We start from the raw sequence: 22,300 nt of genomic DNA, 5'->3' as shown, positions 1-22,300 counted from the left end.
CTATATCCAGCGGGCTCTTTTTCAACTGATCCGATTCTTAGAATTCATGAGAACTACTAATTGTCAATAATAGAATACTTGTATACTCATTTGAGCATTCTTTTTCACCATATGCTCCGGATAGCCTTTTGTTAAAATCCTGTTAAAGTCAATTGGTATTTAAGGGTGGATTGTTATTTCCTTTTATTAAAGCCTACAGATATGAAATGTCACAGATCATCTATGTAGGGAAGGTTTTTGATGTTGGTTAAAGCCTTTGGCAAACCCTATGGGTAGAAGGTTTCCAATGAAACACCATATCTTTTAGCCAGTCTTTGAAGCAAGGCGTCATTCTGCCATTCCACGTCATTGCAACTCTATGCCTCCCCAGTAATACAGCCATCGCCACCAGCTTTCGAGAATGCTTTGGGGTGTCCAAGACACACCCAAGAAGGGCCACCATCGGGCTGATACTCGGGACCCCATCCCCTTCATGATCTCAGTTGCTTCCATCTCCCATGACCAAAAGCGTGCAACACCTCAACAGTTCCAGGTCCATTGAAAAAAGTCAGCATCGGGGCTGGAACATCTAACACTGATTTTTGCAACATGCAAAATATAACCATGAGGAGTATAATACACTCTATGCAAATATTCACAGTGTATCAATCTATAGTGCCCATTTGGGGGCACCTCTTTAGACTTCCTACAACAGTGGAACCACTGTTTATCCGTGGTCTCAGTACAAAAGTCTCAGGACCATTGTTGCCTAGCGTGGATTTTGACCCCCTTCATCCCATTCAGCATGGAATTATATAGCCTGGTTATCAATTTGGCTGGCCAAAGACTGGTCTAGAGGATATTTAGGGGCTTCCACCCAGGTGGTCCTTCTAAGAAAGTGGTTAACAATTCTTTCCTCAAATTTCTTAAAGTACAGTGTGTGAGAGTTTCCAGTGAAGTGCTGTTCAACTTTCCCGATAGTCAGCAAGTGTGAGGAATTCATGATTTTTGAATAAATTGCCCATTTTGCTCATATTTATCTTTTCCAACTGTGTACTCAGCCGTGGGTTGTTCTCCATGTGTGTAAATAGATATTGCAAAATGTTGTTGTTATGTGAGTACGTCAGCAGACAATCCCACATCGCCATAGGGTACCAGGCCATGTAGTGTGCTGTACCGTATTGATTTCAGAATTCGGTCTAGTCGCTGTTTGGAACAGTGCAGCCTGAATTGGAAGCGTAGAAAACATTCCTCGTTCCTGATCATAGTGTGGGACTTGCCTGCAATTATGTACCCAATGGTGTGCAAACGGAGCCTGAGCCACTAAATAGTAATTCTGATTCAAGGCTTCTAGTTACAAATTCCTCACAAATATCTGTGACAGATCGCCATTAGGTGTACCTGTAGTGCCTGGGGTCAAGCCATGCCTCCACAGCCTTGACTGCGTGTCAGTGAACCCGAAGGTCATCAGGAAATGCGGTGTGGAACTCTGTCGCCAAGCATAAGAAGGCTCCATGTCGGGACCATTCTAAGTTTTGCTTCGTCTCCATGGCCTGCTCTCAGACTGTTCCTGCTCCTGCAGTCGACGGAGCATCTCCAGTTTTGATCACTCTCCAAGTCGTCATGTAAGCATAACAAATAACAGAAATCAAAATGGGACTCTGCTCCCTTGCACCACTTGCATTTGTCTGACCAAACGTTGGGAACCCTCGCTAGAAAGCCTAGTGGAGCAGGATTCCACCAGCCACTTAAATCCAAATATATGTTCGAGGCATATGAGCTGCAGATCACACACTGAGGATAAGATCGCCATCTGGTGTTGGGCTCGGATGATTGCAGGTTGTTGTTGTCTTCGGAAGAAGCCTTTGGTCACGAGGTTGGTGACTCCTCCCCTGGACAACAGTGCGCATGGGCATCCACTCCATCGTCAGATTGTTTTTTTCCGCCATTGGGTTCGGATGAACTTTTTTCCGCTCCAGCAGAAAACTTCTAGCAATCATTTTAAATACTTAATCTTCATTCCATCGACGTCGAACTCAACTCGGACCGGTTCCGCAAGCGGCTGATGGACAGGACACCCTTCAAAAAATGCCCCCAGTGTGGAGCGAAGTTCCCCCACAGTGACCACCACGAGGTTTGTAACCTCTGCCTGTCGCCGGAACACAACGAGTCCACCTGTCCAGCTTGTTCCGCTTTCCGTTCGAAGAAGACCCTCCGGGACCGAAGAGCTCGACGCCATATTATGGCCAAACCAGCTCCAGAACCGGAGGACATCTTTGCTCAAGATGTTCCCGAAGACGACACCGAAGATCTCGAGATCGTGTCCGAGGCCGACGATTCCGATGACCTCATCACTCCAGGGCAGCGTGTGAGTACCACCCCCCCTGCCCCTGCCCCATCCAAAAAAGCATTGGTCAAGACTCCGCCAGCTGGGCCCAGTCGCGACCGGAAATCCTCTTCAGAAGCCCCGCCCTCGGGCCCGGCTCCGAAGACATCTAAGCCTGTGGGTGGCTCAGGCTCGAGCAAACCTCACCTGATTGTGCCTTTAACACCCTCGGCACCCAAAACCCCACTGTCGGCACCGAAACAGGCTCCAAGACCGAAATCTCCTTCGGCACAGAAACGTTCCTCGGCACCGAAGTCTCCACCGGCACCGAAACGTTCTTCAACATCGATGCCTGAAAGTCCATCGGCACCGAAAACTCAGTCGGCACCGAAAACTCAGTCGGCACCGAAAACTCAGTCGGCACCGAAAACTCAGTCGGCACCGAAAACTCAGTCGGCATTGAAAACTCAGTCGGCACCGAAAAATCCATCGGACCCGAAAAAATCATCGGCGCCGAAAACTGCGTCACCGCCGAAAAAAGCTCATAAAGACCCGAAGCGGTCATCGCAGCCACCACCTTCGGAGCCAGATGAACTTTTTCGACCAGATCCTACTCAAAAGCGGATCTACATCAATCCTAACACGGGACATGTGACTGCCATCCCATATAAAAAGCGGAAGCTGGACACTACACCTCCCCCAGCTCCCATACGGAAAAAGGACTGTGCTACTTCACCACTTCGTCCTTCCTCTCCTGTTTTACCTCCTAACCCGTCCCCCCCTCCTCCTCCTGATTCTCCTTTACCTTTACCTTTACCATCTCCCTATCATTCACCTCCTCCACAGGATGATAATGATGACTTAGGGGGAGGGGCGGACCCTGATTTATTTAATGATCCTGTTGATCCAAACGACCCTTTTACGTTCCCAGACCCAGCACCCATGGATGACTGGTCTTATCCTATACCTGACATGCCTGACCCCACTACCTACCCCTCCAAGCCCTCCCCTCCTGATGACCACCTAGGGTTCGGCCAACTTATAAATAGGGCAGCAACATTCCACGGCGTCACAATGCACACAGACGCCCTTGAAGAGGACTTTCTCCTTGATACCTTTGAGCAGTCACAAAAGACTGTTCACATACTGCCCATGATCAAAGGGGTTATAAAGCATGCTACTGAAGTCTTTAAGGACCCTGTTCGAGCTAGGGTTCTCAACCCACGCATCGAAAAAAAGTACCGACCAGCCCCGCAAGACCCTGCATACATTAAGGCCCAGCTCCCTTTAGACTCCTTAGTCGTATCAAATGCCGGGAAGCGCGCTAACTCACAGACAACTGGAGAAACGCCTCCCCCAGACAAAGAGTCTAAGCTTTTAGAAGCCTCAGGCAAACGGGTCGCCGCGCAGGCGGCTAACCATTGGCGTATTGCGAATACCCAGGCCCTGTTAGCCAGGTATGATAGAGCGCATTATGACCAACTTGAGGACCTTATGCAACATCTGCCTGAACCCTTTAAGTCCCAGGCCTCTGACCTCATCCAAGAAGGCAAATTAATATCTAATGCCTCCATTAAATGCGCCTTAGATGCAGCAGACACTGCTTCTAGAGCGGTCAATACTAGCGTCTTACTCAGACGACATGCCTGGCTCCGTATTTCCGGTTTTAAACCGGAGGTTCAAACCGCAATTCTAGCTCAACCTTTCAACCAAGAGCAGCTATTTGGCCCTGCAGTGGATACTGCATTAGAAAAAATGAAAAAGGATAATGAAACTGCCAAGTCTATGGGAGCACTGCAGTCTCCTCAAAACCGGGGTTCCTTTCGTCGCTCCTTTTATAGAGGAGGCTCCAAAAACACATCAACTGAGACCACGTCCACCTTTAAAAATTCTGGACAAACATCCCCTAACAGAGGTTATTTCCGGGGAGGTTATAGGGGAAACAATAACAAAGGTCGAGGGCGGGGCAACAACAACAACACCCGCACCTCACCAGCCACCAAACAGTGACTTGCCACCACTCCCCCCAGACCATTCCACTCCGGTCGGGGGGCGACTCCAACAATTCCTACCTGTCTGGACTTCCATCACCACAGACAGGTGGGTAAGACAAATTATCCAGTCTGGCTACTGCCTCGAACTCATACAATCCCCCCCAAACATACCGCCCAAACAACGTCCAATGTCCTCGCATCATCTCTCTCTCCTCAAACAAGAAGTTCAATCCCTGTTACAAAAACATGCGATAGAACCAGTCCCCCTTCAACATCAGGGAAAAGGGGTATATTCTCTATACTTCCTCATTCCCAAAAAGGACAAAACACTAAGGCCCATACTGGATCTCAGACTACTAAACCAGTATATACATTCGGATCATTTTCATATGACCACTCTCCAACAAGTCCTCCCACTTTTACAACAGGGAGACTTCCTCGCCACATTGGACCTCAAGGACGCATACTTTCACATCCCTATGCATCCCGCTCACAGAAAATATCTACGATTTGTGGTAGATGGGCAACACTATCAATTTACAGTTCTCCCATTCGGAGTAACAACGGCACCCAGAGTGTTCACCAAGTGCCTAGCAGTCGTGGCAGCGCATCTCAGAAGACAACAGATCCATGTCTTCCCCTATCTGGACGATTGGCTCATAAAAGCCAATACATACCAAAAATGCGTTCTCCACACTCATCGCACGATTCAAACTCTCCACGATTTGGGATTCACTATCAACTACCCCAAATCCCACCTACAACCTTCCCACTTACATCAGTATCTAGGAGCAACCATAGATACATCCAAAGCCATTGCCTATCCCAGCACTGCCAGGATAGCCAGTATACAAAATCTCATCTCTCAATTTCAAACTCATCCATCTCTTCCAGCAAGAGTGTTCATGCAGCTCCTAGGCATGATGGCGTCATGCATCTCCATAGTCCCACACGCACGACTTCAAATGCGTCCCTTACAGGAATGCTTAGCACAACAGTGGAACCAAGCTCACGGACAACTTACCGATCTGGTGTTGGTGGACAGTCGCTCACTTCGCTCACTGAAATGGTGGAACACCATCAACCTGTCCAAAGGGAGACCGTTCTCAGAGCCTCTTCCACAAGTTGTGCTAACTACAGACGCATCTCTCACGGGGTGGGGAGCCCACCTCCTTCACCATACCACTCAGGGCAGATGGACCAGTCAACAAAAACTGCTCCACATCAACCACCTGGAACTCTTAGCAGTGTTCCTAGCACTAAAATCCTTTCAAATTCACCTAAAGAACAAAACTGTCCTCATACGCACAGACAACATGACGACAATGTATTATATACAGAAACAGGGAGGGACACACTCTCTCCAACTGTCCCAACTGGCACAGCAAATCTGGAGATGGGCAATTCCCCAAAACATCTACCTGTTAGCAGAACATCTCCCAGGGATCCACAATCAAGTGGCCGACCTCCTAAGTCGCCACACACAACAGATCCACGAATGGGAACTACACCCCAAGGTTCTACTCCCCTTCTTCCAAAAGTGGGGACAACCAGACATAGACCTGTTCGCCACTCCCGAAAACACAAAATGCCCAACCTTCGCCGCCAGGTTTCCACACCCACAGTCGAAGGGCAATGCCCTATGGATGAACTGGTCAGGCAGATTTGCGTACGCCTTTCCGCCTCTCCCACTAGTTCCATTTGTGGTACGCAAACTGAAACAACAGTCACTAACACTAATACTAGTGGCTCCCACTTGGGCACGTCAACCGTGGTTCACCACACTTCTGGAACTATCTTTAGTTCCACATCAAAAGCTACGCCTCTCCCCGGATCTGTTAACCCAGAACCATGGAGAAATCAGACACCCAGATCCTCAAACACTGAACCTAGCGATCTGGCTCCTGAGGTCTTAGAGTTCGGTTACCTCAATCTCCCTCCAGACTGTATGAATATCATAAAAGAAGCCAGACGCCCTACTACTAGAGCGTGTTATGCCGCTAAATGGAAACGATTTGCCATCTACTGCGCTAATAATGACATACATCCTTTGGATGCTTCCTCCAAAACATCATTTGCTATCTACTACACTTGCAAAGATGCAATCTAGCGTATTCCTCTATACGTTTACACCTAGCAGCCTTGGCAGCCTACTTGCAAAATAGGCAACACCTGTCCCTTTTTAAGGTACCAGCCATCAAAGCGTTTATGGAAGGTCTCAAAAGAATTCTTCCCCCAAGATTGCCACCTGCACCAGTGTGGAATCTCAATGTGGTTCTAACAAGACTCATGGGTCCCCCATTTGAACCTATGCACAAATGTGAATTGCAATTCCTAACATGGAAGGTAGCTTTCCTTATCGCAATCACTTCCCTGCGCAGAGTAAGTGAAATACAAGCCCTTACACTTGAGGAACCTTTCTTACAACTACACCGTAACAAAGTGGTTCTTAGGACAAATCCTAAATTTCTTCCAAAAGTGATTTCCCCTTTCCACCTTAACCAATCAGTAGAACTACCGGTCTTTTTCCCAAATCCAGACTCGGTAGCTGAAAGGGCCCTACATACCTTAGATGTCAAAAGAGCCTTGCTTTATTACATCGACAGGACAAAACCTTTTCGAAAGACAAAACAACTCTTTGTTGCTTTCGCGCCACCACACAAAGGCAACCCGATCTCCAAATCAGGAATAGCCCGGTGGATAGTTAAATGCATCCAAATATGCTACCTCAAGGCTAAACGTACACTTACAGTTCCCCCTAGGGCGCACTCCACGCGTAAAATAGGGGCTTCTATGGCCTTCTTAGGCAATATTCCCTTAGAAGACATTTGCAAGGCAGCCACATGGTCTACCACGCATACCTTCACTAAACACTATTGTGTTGACGTGCAGGCCAAACAACAGGCCTCCGTGGGCCAGGCTGTCCTAAAAACTTTATTTCAAGCTGCTGCAACGGATACAGGCGACCACCGCTAAGGGGAGCACTGCTGTATAATCTATCCTCAGTGTGTGATCTGCAGCTCATATGCCTCGAACGGAATATGCTACTTACCAGTATGCATCTGTTCTTGGCATGTAGAGCTGCAGAGTCACACACGCCCGCCCGCCTCCCCGGGACCTGTATCTGTTCCAGCATCCGTCTTACTTAGACATTACACATGGACATCCTTTCTTTCTTTTCTATACACTCCATCTTTTCCCATCATGGCGAAAAACAATCTGACGATGGAGTGGATGCCCATGCGCACTGTTGTCCAGGGGAGGAGTCACCAACCTCGTGACCAAAGGCTTCTTCCGAAGACAACAACAACCTGCAATCATCCGAGCCCAACACCAGATGGCGATCTTATCCTCAGTGTGTGACTCTGCAGCTCTACATGCCAAGAACAGATGCATACTGGTAAGTAGCATATTCCTTCTCACCACTCCCATGATTGGAATTATATGCAAGTGGAAACATTCAGCAAGTGTGTCTTTTCTTCTACCACCTTAGCGCTCTGAGATGTTAATGCCAGCTGTTTGTTGGGACGCTACTCATATGCCATTTGAAATTCGGCAATGCAAGTCCTCCTTGGTGTGCCTGAAGACTTTCACCCTGTACTATCTCTGGCTGTTAAAGGTGTTTGTGATGCTGCCAAGTTCAGGGCTTGTTGCGGCTTGGATACCACAGATTATATTGGGCTGGCCATGGGCACCAGCATTACCATTCGCCACCATGCATGGCTGCGATCATCTGGGGTTTCCGGCGATGCCCAGTCCTCCCTGATGGACACGCCCTTTGATGAGGCTTGACTGTTTGGGGAAAAAGCTGATTCTGCTCTTGAGCGCTTTGAGAGCAGAGCCTTTCTGCTCTACAATAATTCTAATGCTCCTTTCACAGCTTTGTCCGAGGTGTCCCTTACCTTCAAATCCCACAGAGAACCTAGCAGTTTTGTGGTAGAGGCCGTACTGCCCATGGCCCCACGGCCAAGATCAGTGAGCTGGTCAGCCTACTACAGCCCTACCTGCTAAGCCTCTTTAGCGTGCTCTTGAAGGGACGCCGCAGCCTAGTGGGAGGTAGAATCCACCGATTCTTACCTGGTTGGCAAGCAATCACATTGGACAGGTGGGTCCTCCAGATTAACCTCAAGTGGTACTTCTTACCCTTCCTCTCTTCTCTGTCGCACATTCCACCGACCCCTCAGAAACTGATGGAGGACCATCGCTCCATTTTGCAGAAGGAAGTGCAAGCCCTTTTGGCAAAAGGGGATACCGAGAGTGTGCCTGTGACAGAAGTAGGTTGTGGTTGTTATTCACGCTACTTTCTGGTGCATAAAAAAGGACAGAGGACTTCAGCCTATTCTAGATCTGTGCCCTCCTAATGCCCACACTGGCCCAAGTCTTGTCTGCCCTTGACCCTGGAGACTGGATGATAGCATTGGACCTGCAGGACGCCTATTTCCATATTCCCCTCCAGCTGGCTCATCAGCATTACCTGCAATGCATGGTGTGAGAGGAGAATTTCTATTTTGCTGTGCTCCCCTATGGTCTCACCAGCACCCCTTGTGTGTTCTTGAAACTGATGGTGGTGGTGCCAGCACACCTTTGGAGGTCAGGGGTGCCAGTCTTCCCCTATCTCGATGACTGGGGTTTGAAGGCCGGCTTGTCCCAGGTAGTTGTCACCCACCTCCAGAATACAGCGAGCATTCTGTCGTCTTTGGGATTCACTACTAATATGCCAAAGTCACACCTGACTTCTTCCTAGATGTTCCCCTTCATCTGTGCACGGCTCAGTTTTGTGCCATTCCCCCAGGATAGAGAGTACAGGACATTCAGGCTATGATCCTTATTTTTCAGTCTCAGCCCTGGATTTCAGTTTGGTCGAGTCTTAGGCTGCTGGGGCTGATGCCTCCTGTATCCTGGTTGAGCACACCAGGTGTCATGTGCGTGGTTTGCAGTGGGATCTGATGTCCCAGTGGACTCAACATCAGGAGAATTTCTCCAACCACATTCAGATTTCGGAGGTGACTGCAAAAGATCTGCAGTGGTAGTTACTTGACCACGATTGAGTCAGTAGCAGACCCCTCTCTCTTCCCCACCCAGAACTGACAGTGGTCACTGATGTAGCGCTTCTGGGTTGGGGTTGCATCTGGGGGAGTTGATGATCAGAGGTCTCGAATCTCCAGTGAAGTCCTGACTCCAAATCACACTTGTGGAGCTGAGAGCCATAAACTTTGCGTTGAAAGCCTTCCTTCTGTCGATAATGGGGAAGGCTGGTACAGTTGCTCATGGACAACATAGCTGCCTTGTTGTACTGCATTAACCCCTTCGCTGCGGCGGGAATTCCGCCGCAGCGCTGGGGGGTGCGGGGGGGGGCAGCGCGGTGGCGCTGTGCTTATGACGGAGCCACTCCGTCATGAGCCACGGTTGAGCTGTGCTCATGACGGAGTGGTTCCGTCATGACTCCGCCCAGTTGCGTTGTCCCCCCGCACAGGCGGGGAAACAGCGCCGCGTGGGCGGAGCCGCCGCCAACGGTCGTGGCATGACGGAACCGCTCCGTCATGAGCACACGGCAACCGTGGCTCATGACGGAGCGGTTCCGTCATGAGCGGGGAAGGGGTTAAACAGGGTGGGATGTGGTCATGGACCTTGTGCCAGGAGGCCTTGTGCCCCTTGAAATGGCTGATATTTTCCTGGTAGTAAACTACCTTACAAGATCCTTGAATGCCAGGGTGTGAAAGACCAGCCGTCGACACCTAGCGGATCACAAATGGCAGCTACACCCAGAGGTGGCACAAAGTCTTTTACATGAATGGTGAAAACCTTGTCTTGAGCTCTTCTCCACCACCAATGTCAACAGTTTGGTGCATTGGAGTTTCCAAAGCACCTCTCGCTCAGAGATGCATTCTGCCTCAATGGAGAACTCTGGACTCCTGTAAGCTATTCCACTGATACCACTCCTGGCCCGAGTTCTCAAGAAGATCTGGACAGACCAGGCAGAAGTCATTCTAGTGGCTCTAGATTGGCTACGGAGAGTTTAGTATCCAGAACTCTTGGGCTTGAGCATGTGTCCTCTGATCAGGCTGTTACTCTGGGAGAACTTGCTTTTGAAGTAACAGGGCAGGGTTCTGCACCCAGCCTTTGCAATCTCCATATTCATGTGTGGAGATTGAGCAGTGACAGCTGAACACCTTCCTCCAGAGGTGGTTGATGTTATCTTGGTAGCCAGTCGTCCCTCAACGGAAACCATAATATACATCTGTCTTTGGAACAAAGTTTTGGCTTGGTGCATCACACGCCAGATTAACCCATTCCAGGTCAAGTTATCTGATATTCTGTTATTTGTTCTGTCTCTTGCCCGGCAAGCCTTTACTTTGGGTATAGATGAGGGTTATCTTTCAGTTCTTTTGGTTGCCAGATCATCCCTCATGTTTTTAAGTCATTGGTTGTAATGCGATTTTTGAAAGGGCTGCAACACCTTTTTAGCATCCACCAATAGGCCCTTAATCTGTTTCTGGCCTATCAGATGTGCACTCCACTCCACAGCTATCCTTTTTGGCTCCTTACGATCAAGGCGGTTTTCCTCCTAACCATCACTTGGGCACAGAGCGTGAGGGAGCTTCTTTCTCTTTGTCAGTCAGTATTTCTTTATTCAGTCAATAATGACCATAAAAGCAGTTATAACCCACTTACCACCCAAAATGTATATGCATAATACTATCAAGAAAAAGGGTTAATACATATTTGTTCTAATAGATATAAAACCAGTCTAAAATATGAATACTGACAAAGTCAGCTAGTCGAGCGATACATGTGATAAAAACATCCTCTTCAGGCTCAGGCATTCACGGAAAATACCACATTAAAATGTGTGCAGATGTTAACCTTTATGATGGAGGCAGAATAAATCACTTTAATCTTTAAATAACGTGTTCCTATATCTCAAACCTTCTGAAAGGAAACTTGCATTCCCAAAACAGATCATGGGGGAAGATAACATTTGTGAAAACAACAGCGCAGGCCTTACTTGTGTGAACTGATTGTTTCTAAACAAAGGGATGATACATTTATGCCTCAAGATGTGCAAAAAATCTCAGAAAAATATAAAATGCAAAGTGTCCTGCTCTGAGAAATTATCGCAAAAATAGGGTTTCAAAAGCTCCTGGCTTTGAAAAACCCTGGGGGACTGCTAAAAACCAGTGCATTAAACTATATCTAAATCTAGTCAACAAAAAACGATGATGGGCATTATTAACAAACGACAAATAGGGTTCCACAGACAAACTGGTATTCAGTAGTATGTGTTATCGTACTGTGGGTTTGACCAGTTCCCTATCTTCTCTTTCGGTAAGCCGCCTAGTCAAAAACATCTTCCTAATGGCCTGCATGTCACTAGTGCGTAGTGATCTGGGTTTAATAAACAGATCCAAACAACCTAATCCCATCAGTTGCTCCTTAACATACCCAATCCACGGAATTTGCAGAGTCCCCTCAAGAGCACTACAATCCTTTAATGCATATTAATTCAGGGTAGGAGTTAGACTTGACTAGATCCTCAGCTAGCTCATTATGGGTGCCACGGCTATGTGGTCAGAAATATAGCCTACTCCAAGTTCTGCGAGAATCGAAAAGGATGTAGAGCTTGTTGGAACAGCGAGAAGTCAGGGCAAAAATGTATTCTCTACCAACTCCAATTCTATGACATCTTTATAACCCCTACACATCACACCCATAACTAACCATTGGAATGCATTGTTCTTTAAAAATCTTTAAGGGGGCAGAAATCGGGTTGGCCCCTAATCTTTTAGCATCGTCCATGGTGGCACCAGCAACCCTTGCCAATGTATTCTTTTTTAGAACTCTTTGGGCAACTCATGAACCCTTGTCATCAAACAACAACCCCAAATATGGGAATGTAGAAACTTTGGTGAGTACTGCCCCCTTGCAAAAAAATTTGCACCCAGTGGCCTTCCTTCTACCTACAATCATAGAATGAGATTTAATAAAATTCTTGGACAGGTCTAAAGAATCCATAAAATCAGTAAAAGTATTTAAACGTTTTTGAAGGCCCACAGCAGTCTGAGCAAGCAGTATCGCATCATCAGCATACAATAATGTGGGTATTGATTTGCTGCCCACCCTAGGGACATCTATACAAGCTGCTGTCAATACATCACCTAACGTGTTAATATACAGGGTAAACAACAACATTCTCTTTGTGTTACTCCTCCTTACACTTCCTTTTTCCCTGACAAACTGGTTCTACAGATACGGGCATTCTTCCCGACGCAAGTTGTAACGTCGTTTGACATGTATTATACCAAAGAACATTGGATGGACAATCCGCTCTTTGTGAGGTTCACTGGAGCGAAAAAAGGCCAGGTTGTGCAGAAGAGAGCTATTTTCTTCTGTATCGTGCTCTGCATTAAAATCTGTGATGTATTGCCAAAAAACGAGCCTCCGCAAGGACTGCGCACTCGTTCTAGCTCTAAAGCTGCTACCTCTTCATTGACATGCGAAGTCCCTGTCCTTGACATTTGCCAGGTGGCTACATGGGCATCCCTCTATATGTTCACAAAGCAACATTGCCTGGACAGGTTCACCAGGGGAGGGTGGGCATTTTGCTTGCCCGGTCCTGCAGGGCTTCTGATTTGAGTCCATCCACAGACCCACCTCCGAATGAGTATTGATTTGCATCTATTCAAAGGTGAGAAATCTGTGGCTACAAGTCTCTTTCAGAAGTGTTCCTCACAGTTATGTGGTTGGCCTCTACCCATTAATAAGATTCCAAGTCTAAGAATCTGCACACTGTGTACCAATTTGCTTTTGCGGCTCTGCCTCTGGGGGCGCAAACAGTCGTAAACGCAACTGATGCCTGTGTGTGGGAGTGCCACCTATAGAGGTCTTGCATGCCACAAGCGGAACGGCGTCAGTGGAGAGCTGGATGGTGCCACCTTCTGAGATACAGAAGAACTGCTGAAAAGTTTCCAGATCCAGTCTCCCACCTACGGAATATTCAAAAGGTGAGGAATCTGTGGCTAGATAGTCTTCTAGAAAGGGCATTACCGAAGGTGAGTAACTTGTTCATCTCAAAGTTTGATGCCTCAAAGCCACCCATATCATACGGTACTTGGAGCTTTGCTCAGCTGATTCTAGGCTGCCCTCCAGCCCACACCAGATCAATCATACGTATTGTAAGGTGGACAAAATTAGCCCTGTTAAGTGGTATCGGGATATTCTGAAAGAGGTATAATAGTTTTGGAAGGACAACCACTGCTAGTGGAAGCTTGATCCATCTTTCCCCAAATCAGTAATCGAGATCATGAATCTTCCATAGTTCTCATACACAACAGTGGGAATGTCTCTATTGTACATTATCCCCATCTGCCACTGTATCTGAAAATCTGTGTGCAGTCTAGACGTGTTAGCTGTCAGTGGAACCATGACTTACTTGGACCAGCTTATTTGTAGCCCTACCATCTGCGAAATTCTCTGATTTCACGTATCACTAGGTCTAAGTTCTGCGTAAGGTGTTTAACCAGTAGTAGTATGTCATCTACATATAGGGACAAGAGTAGATCACACCTCCCAAGCTGTATCCCACAGCCATAGTGATGCTCTGGCAATATACACACCAGCGGCTCCATTACCAAGGCGACCAAGAGCGCGTACAGCAGACACCCTTGGCTCGTACCCCTTCCTATATTTATCAGTCCAGAGAGTTTGCTGTTTACTTTAATACAGGTCACGAGACATTGTGCTCTATCACTGTTAACGGAAATGGGCATTCAGTAGAATATTATGGTTTTCCCACATCTAAGAAAGTCACCACCACTTCCTTACTTGGGTCTATTTGATATTTTATAGTAAACAGAGTACGCAAGTTGTCTGCTGTGGATCTCCCCAAGATAAACCCTGCCTAATCTGGCTGGACCAGTGCAGGCATCAGTGGCAGCAACCTATTGACCAGTATTTTCCTGTCAACATTGATCAAGGACATAGGGTGATATGATCCGCATAGCTCAGGAGGTTCACCTTAGGTGTGTGACTACTGTCTCCTCCTGCATGGACTGTGGGGGTATATCCTTCTTGTGTGCTTCCTCATACATGTCTAACAGAACCGGTGGCACTTTCTATGCATGTTCATTGTAGAACTCTACCAGGAGGCCATCGCTCCCCATTGTAGTACCGTTACATAACTGTTTAATCACTCCCTGATTTCTTCAATTTAAATAGGTTGACAGAGTGGGGAATTACTGGTCCAGATCTAACCACGCCAAGGTGTAGCTGTCTAGGCATACGTGTATGTCACTCGTCGACTCTGACACTTGCGAGCCATAGGGCCCGGCATACTACTGCACAAAGGTGTCCAAGATTTTAGCAGGGCTCAGCAGTCTATATCTCTTAAGCACATTATTGGCTGCTCATTTTGTTTTAATGAATGCAGCTAGGTTATGCCCCTGGCATTCGCATTCCTCATACTGCCTCACTGCAGCGTATTTGCAGCTGAAATGTGCCACTCGTTCAGCCAGTTATCTAAATTCTTCAAACTTCGCTTGTAATTGCTCTAAGAGCAACGGATCATTGGTATCATAGTGTTGGCACTCCGAAGTGTGAATTTCCCTTTCTAAATGCATCAGCTGCCCACAAATAGATTTGAGGGCACCACTACCTTTAGAGGTTCATTGCCCTCGAATCAACACCCTCTAGGCTTCCCATAGCATCGCCACATCTCAATTGGTTTTCTATTGGTAGGGAAATAGTATCATGTAACCTCCCTGATATCCTTCCCGAATAATTGGCACAGCAGATTAGATGGGTGTGAACGCCAGATGTATTGTGGTTACCATGCATTGGGCATTTCTAATGTTAGCAGCATGGGAGAGTGGTCCGAGAGTGTTCAGGGGAGGTGTGTTATCAATTTATTTCAGCCCAGCATGTCCTTAATGCCCAGTCAGAAATCTATATATGAAGATGAGTCGTAGACAAAGAAGTGGAAAGTGTAGTTCCTATACAGCGATTCGCTCTTCTTCCGAATATCCATGTCATAGTGATGTAATATGTGAGGTCATAAACAGTGCATGGCAGAGGTGCAAGTTAAAGTTGTCTCAATAAAAATATAACTTTTGAATTTCAGTGTTTTTCAAATGTTAGATTTTATCATATTAAAACATCTAGCTATAATGTCAAAAAACTTTCCAAAAATAAATTCATCCACCTCCGCTCCTTTCTGAAAGGTTTTCCCATTGCTGTACCATATTTAAAATAAAAAAAATAGAGTGATGTGATTGGCTAAGCTGAGTATGGGTCACCTCTGGTACTGTGGGACCAAGCAATCTCCCATGATTGAAGTTTGCATGGTCCCGCAGTGCCACAGGGTGAAGCTTGGGTAGCAGTACTCCTGAAGTACCATGAAAATATTTTTTTTTTCAAATAAACTGTGGGATGAGGATTTTTGGGGGGAGGTTGCCCGGCTGCTGGGGGTTGGGTTCAGAGCCTTGCAGGCCAGGCCAGGCCATACAGACAACAGCCCGCCCACCACCTCGCACAGCCTAAGGCCATGTGTGGTGGGCTAACCCTCACAGTGCACTGCCGGTCATAAGCAGTGTATGGGTATGTGGCAGGAGCACACGTCAGCTAGCTCAGTAAACTATAACTGGTGAATTTTAGTGTTTTTTGGTTAAATGTTTTTGTATTATTTCAACACCTAACTATGAGGTCACTCTAACTTTGTTTTTTTCAGTTAATATTTATACAGACACACACCTCTGTTACACATCATTCTAATGCTAACCTCTGGTTCTGTCCTCTTACTTGGTTTTTCACTTGATTCACTTATCGCTCTTTTTCAATCTGCATGTAGCTGTGGTGGATGCTTTTTATGATATAATAGTTCCCTCACTTATAATACATGAATCTCCTTTTTCCAGATTATTCTGAATTTCACCAGCATGGATCTTTACCGCAGCCGCCTCTGCTGGTATGACTATGTGGAGGTGCGCGATGGTTTTTGGAGGAAGGCTCCACCTCGAGGTAATGTCCCAGTAATTGAGCGTGACTTGGGCGAGAGGAAACTCAAGTAACAAACAACGTGTAATGAAGGGTAAAGTAATGGATGTCCTTATCTCCTGCTACAAAACACTACACTGTCCATGGCGCAGCTCTTCTTAGCCAACAAGCACCAGAAATCATAAAAAGCACCTCACCTGATATCCCAGAACCCAAAGCAAGCTTTTCACACTTCTACATAACTACAATCTATTCAAGGTTCCATGCTGCTGTATAGCTATTTCAGGGTGAAATCGAGGGAATTTTGCAACTGGACAAGGAAAATCTCCTTGCTGCCTCTAGCAACATTTAGATATGATAGGACCTGAATCTTGTAGAAAATATTTTTATAGTGTGTAGCTGGTAGACCCTCAGAGTTTATGAAGTAGTAAAATGCACTAGTAACATGGGTCTGGCAGGTTGAAGCATGGCTTTTGAATCCGTCAAAATAGTGCTTTATTTTCCAGTAGCAAAGCTGGAGCGTAATGCAAGTCCCTGCAGGGCAGGGAGACCCCAACCCTTCAAAGGACCTGCAAGCTGCAACCCTTCTGTGGGCCTAGACTCAGGGGCTCCTTATCATATTTTGCAGGTGGGCCATATCATTTTGCGTTACACCACCTTACCAAAATATCACTATTTGAAACAACCATTCCCCAACTGGACTGAAATCCTGACCCAAGAGGATTATTAAATTTAGCAATATTTCTATAGTGCGGTATACCGATTCTTATGTCTGTGTCGCATTGATAGGTTCCTAATCCTTCTCTAATATGTGTTCATCTGTTCCCTGAAGATACTACCCTAAGGTGAGCTGGCGTGGATTTCGACAGGGAAGACATTTTACAATTGCTTTACGTAGGTGCAGTACCACCATTGCATTTAGACCCTAAAGCAGCGTGGTTCAGCTTGTGATGGAACGAGTGCTAATACTATACCTGGTGTATAACACTCTTGGCTGAATTTTTATGCGCTTGGTTACAAACACACTGTTGCTAATGGTAATTTCTTTGCTGTAAACCTACCAGAAAAGACAGAATTGTAAGGTCTTCTGACAACTACCATCTCTAATATCTAACCAATCAAGACGGCCTCGCTATATGGCTATCTGTCACAGTGGTGTCTGGCACCTCAAAGGTTTGTCTAGAAGACACTCACACACCAACCTGGTTGGTGTCATGCTTCATCATCGGGGACGTTTTTGGTGTTGAAATTTACATGTCCATTTTTTAACATACCCTGGATCACCAGGAATAAAAGTAATAAATAGGTAGAATCGTAGAGGTATTTTTAAATTTACACCCACTTCATCATACTCACTGACACCCCAAACCCACTCCACTGTAATCAGGTGTTGCAGCACAGCTGAGTAGCATTCTGCTACTCAGCTGGGACCCGATGATGATGCTTGACACCAACCAGTTTGGTGTGTGAGGGTCTTCTAGACAAACCTTTGAGGTGCCAGACACCACTGTGACAGATAGACATATAGCGAGGCCGTCTTAGTTGGATAGATATCTCAATAAGGGACAAGGACGGCAGTCCACCAGCCCTAGCTCTCTCTTGTTTTTTGAACTACCATTTCTAACCTTTCCACACTTTTCTAAATGAACATTAGTGGCTAGTTTACTCCACAACCTCTACCTCAGATGAGTCTCGAAGTGAATCAATTCAGGTGTCTCTGCTGATACTTCAGAGAGCCAGGAGCCACAGTGCAACTAATAATCAATTTAGCAGAGTGATAATAGAATTATTTATGTAGACCCCCTAAGAGCAAATTCAGTGAACAGTGGTGAAAGAGTGATCTGCCCAGGTCCTGCCCCTGTGCATGAATTACCCTAGTTTCAGGAATGTGGTGTTGTTTCTGAAGTTGTGCATTCCGGTGCTGTGTTCGGAAAGAGAAATGATTTTGTCTTTAACCAGGATTCGTTGGTCCACATAATCTATATTTTAAAAGATGTTTGGACAAAATATAGAGCTGTAAATATGGAAAGCAGAAATATCGGGAATAAAATATCATGATACATAAATATCATGATGCAAGAATATTGTTGACAAGAATATCGTTTTTGAGGTAAGTAATATTGTTTTAAATAATATCAATGTATTTAATATTGTTTTCAGTAATATAGTGGTTAGACTTTTTTTTATAGTTGACAAATTAATTTTGTGTTTCTATTGTTTATATAAATGGTTTTTTTTTTAACAAAGCATGTCATTTTAAGTGATTTAGAATTTTTTATTACATTTTTAATAGTAATGTATAGTGCTGTAGTGGGTTGTTGGGTTTGGAGGGGGATAGGGTGGGAAGTTAATTGGGTAATAATTATGAAATTCGTAGCATGTGTCGACACATGCTATGCACACTCCTGCCATATAGTGTTGGGGCTGGACTCTAGAATTTGTTTTCTTGAGGAAGTCATTTATGGTTGACTTTATGCGTCATATCTCCTCCTCCTTGAGGCATTGCGCATGTTCAACTGCTCCTTTGTTAGATTATTTTTTTCCACCATCGGACTGTGATATAAGATGAACCGGGGCGTGAAATATAATATGCAATACATTGTGCGCAATGACAGATTCATTGGAGAGCGCGAGATAGCACAGGCACTAGCGCGTGCTATGCGATATGCGCCTTGGAGTGTAATATGCACAGGGCAGTGTTGTGTAACCTAACTAGTCTCTAAAGTTGTAATATAAAATATGTGCTGGGGAGTGTAATGTTGCATATGCACTGTGACAAAGATATGGATCCCAGATTGTAATATGTATGGCATAGCGCTGTGCATTATAACATAGGCATCGAGGAAGGCACGTTAGATGGGGCAATATAACCCGTGCGAAGGCAAGTGTGGCATGACATATTAACGGGGTGGTGTTACAGTGCACATGGGCTAGAGAGTGTCATAGCATACGCACTAGCTGGTGAAATACAACACAGTGGTGTGAGGCACTCGGCGGGCACTGGTGGGTGTAACACAGCATTGGGCTCAGCCAGGAGCACGCTGTGACTCTCAAGTGAGGTTTGTCTCCTTTACAGAGAGTAAAATAAAAAGTATTACACATCCGGCGGTGGATGTGTGTTTTATTAACCGTGAGGGGGGTTTCTTGCATAGTTTGGTTGAATTTTTGTCGAGTCCCCTTTGAATGGCTTGGTGTGCGTGTATATTAAATGTGCCCGTCAATAGCTACCCATGTTTGTATAAATAAACGACAAGGGTGTCTACTTGGAGGGTACCCACCGGCGGGGGCGCCGGGATTTGGCACGGTAGGGCGTCAGACACGTCAGAGCTTCACTAGCGGTGTAAATACATTCCATGTGGATTCATTCTATGCATAGTCGCCTTTTGATGAATATCACGCAAATCGTCAAGGTGATAGGTACATATGGTTTGTCCAGCATGTCCTAGGTGTTTCTCTAAATATATATATTTTTTAAAATAATAAAAAACAAAGGCCGGCCCCGGGGGATGGGGTCCCCGGGGCCATAAGTGGCCTGAGGAGGGGGGCAACGCAGCCCCCTCCTAAAGGATTAAAAAACAAAAAAAGGCCATGACCTGAGGGTTGGGATCCCCGGGGCCGATTAAGGCCTTGGGAGGGCCAAATTAATTTTTTTCGACAAAAAAAATTAGGGTGCAGGCCCTGGGAGATGGGGTCCCCAGGGCCAGTAAATTAAAAAAAGAAGGGGGGCCACACAGCCCTCCTTCTTAAAAAAATAAAATAAATATTGAAATGACGTATGCACGGTTTCTGGGGATGCAGCGTTGGGGATCCACTCCTCCACGCTGCTAGGCGCGTTCATGGCCCCTCCCCCTCCCTTCGCCTCGCTGGATGCCACGCGGACGCCGCGCTGATGGCCGATCGCGGCTGCCGGAGGAGAACGCTTCGCACAATGCTGTTGCGAACTTGCTCAAGATAACATGAGCAGGAGCAGGAGTTCCGTGCTTTCAGCTAACGTTTATGGTGGTTAAAGGAAAAGGGAAAACGGAGGAAAAACGGGTGACTACGCCGTCTGGCAGGAGTACAAACCAGCAGCTCTTCGGTCCTGTTTTCGTCCACGTTGAAGGGAAGCAGCCTTGCACACCATGAGCTCGCACTAGACGTAAGGAGGAATAACAGGGGGTTGCTGGTTAGAGACCTGGACTGGACTGTAAACAGATAAACATTTATACTGGGGTATTACTTGCAGTTCCCTCGGGTTGGTGACTTCGCAGGGGGGGAGCTTGCCTTCATAATCGTTGAAAATGGTGAGACCTCAGAGGGAGGGTGTTGCTAACTTTAAAGCGGCTAAAATTGAAGCGCAGAAAGTCAAGAAAAACCGTTGCGCTCTCACCAAGTTAGCACGCCAAGCAGTTCAAAAAAGCTACAGAGGGGCTGTCCCTTCCTCACCAGATAGTCTCAGCTCAGCTATAACCTCAGATGAGGATACATCCTTTACCATGGCTGCTGTTACCCAAACCTTGCAACAGGAGACGCAGGGGGCACAATTGAATATTAGCCTGGAAGGGGATAACCAAGACCTCTGCACCGGGGGGAATGTGCCAAAGGAGGTGAAAAAATTTCCTTTATTTACTAAAAATCTAATTTTACCACCTCCTCACTTCCCTATACTTCTACAGTCTGTCGATCTCGGTGTGTCTTCTCCAGCAGCTGGATCGGCTCTTACCTACAGGGGGCGAGACACCGACCACCCAAACTCGGTGCCTTTATCAATAAGTCTTCAACTCTGCCCCACAGGGGAAGTTGGGCTAGGTGGGCAGGTAGATACTCCTGTTCCGATCCAGGACTTGCCAGATTTGCCAGATCACCCTGAGTTAAGACAAACTCCAGGAAATCCACAGGCTTCCGTGCCGCAATTATTGGATCTCTGTCCGAAATCTCAAGAATTACTTTCAACTTTACCATCATCCAGCGCTGGAATTCTACCGCTTGCGGAACTTGGCTCGGAGAAATCTGAAAATTTTCAAACCGATATCCGTGATATGCTGAATTTAATTTTAGGAGAGATAAGGGAAATGAAAAAGCTTCAGCAAATCGAGATCAATACCTTAATCAGCGGCTAGATAAAATCGAAGAGGCTATTATGGGTCCCCCTACTAGATTCTCTGAGGTAGAGGCCAGAATCTCCACCATCGAAGATCAATTGGCGACGGTGATGACTGAAACAAAAGAAGCGGACAAGAAGAAAAGATATCTTGAGAATAAGGTTGAGGAGCTGGAAAGTCATTCCAGGAAGTCTAATCTGCGCCTAGTGGGGGTGCCTGAAGGGATTGAGGGTGCTCAGACCCTCCTATGGGTTAACACGTTCATCAAGCAGCAAGTATGGCCAGACTATGAAGGAGATCTGTCTATTACTAGAGCACACCGCATTCCAGCCCAACCCTTTCCAAATTCTCCTTATCCAAGAACAATTCTTTTAAACTTTGCTGATTATAGAGTTAAAGAAAAAGTGTTGGCAAAGGCTATTCAAGAACGACAATTACCCCTCAACGAGACACAGAAATGTAGAATTTTCTCCGATATGACAGCTGTTGCAGCTCGAAGAAGAAAAGAGTTCGTTAAGATGCTACATCTTTTTAAGGCTTATGGGGCTCAGGCCTCTATCGTTCAGCAATCGAAATTAAAAGTGCTGGTCAAGGGGAGATTTTTCATGTTTTCAGATATTGAGGAGGCCCAGACTTGTTTGAAGGGGATATCTGGCTCCTCAGGTTAAGTGTGATTTCCTGGTTGTATTCAAGCTGATGTGGGATACCCTTGACAAGAAATGTTCTCCCTTTGGTTTGTTCTAATCTGGGGCAGGGGGGGTAGGGGGGGTGTGACCATGAGTGCCCAATGGGGTGTAACAACATGACACCCAGGTCTAATTATGGGAGGTGGGAGATGTGGCCTGCGTGGTGTAGGGGGGGTTGTTTCCACATTTCCAGGGGAGGGGTTATTTCTAGGGTGGTGGGGGGTTGGGTGTTAGCAGGAAAAAGAG

The 22,300-nt window shown here is 46.4% G+C and overlaps 1 protein-coding gene across 1 annotated transcript in view; it reads left to right on the top strand.

Moving 5' to 3' along the window:
* BMP1 (bone morphogenetic protein 1) overlaps positions 1-22,300 on the top strand; it is a 475,212-nt gene that overhangs the window by 290,235 nt on the left and 162,677 nt on the right. The window contains exon 9 of the mRNA XM_085633801.1: positions 16,209-16,311. Within this exon, the coding sequence (XP_085489927.1) occupies positions 16,209-16,311 (103 nt within the window). The remainder of the gene's footprint in view (positions 1-16,208; positions 16,312-22,300) is intronic.

This window comes from Triturus cristatus, chromosome 11, assembly GCF_964204655.1.
Source record: "Triturus cristatus chromosome 11, aTriCri1.1, whole genome shotgun sequence".
Classification (NCBI taxonomy): Eukaryota; Metazoa; Chordata; class Amphibia; order Caudata; family Salamandridae; genus Triturus; species Triturus cristatus.
Note: the sequence above shows the minus strand (reverse complement) of the source record. Positions and strands in the feature narration are given on the sequence as shown.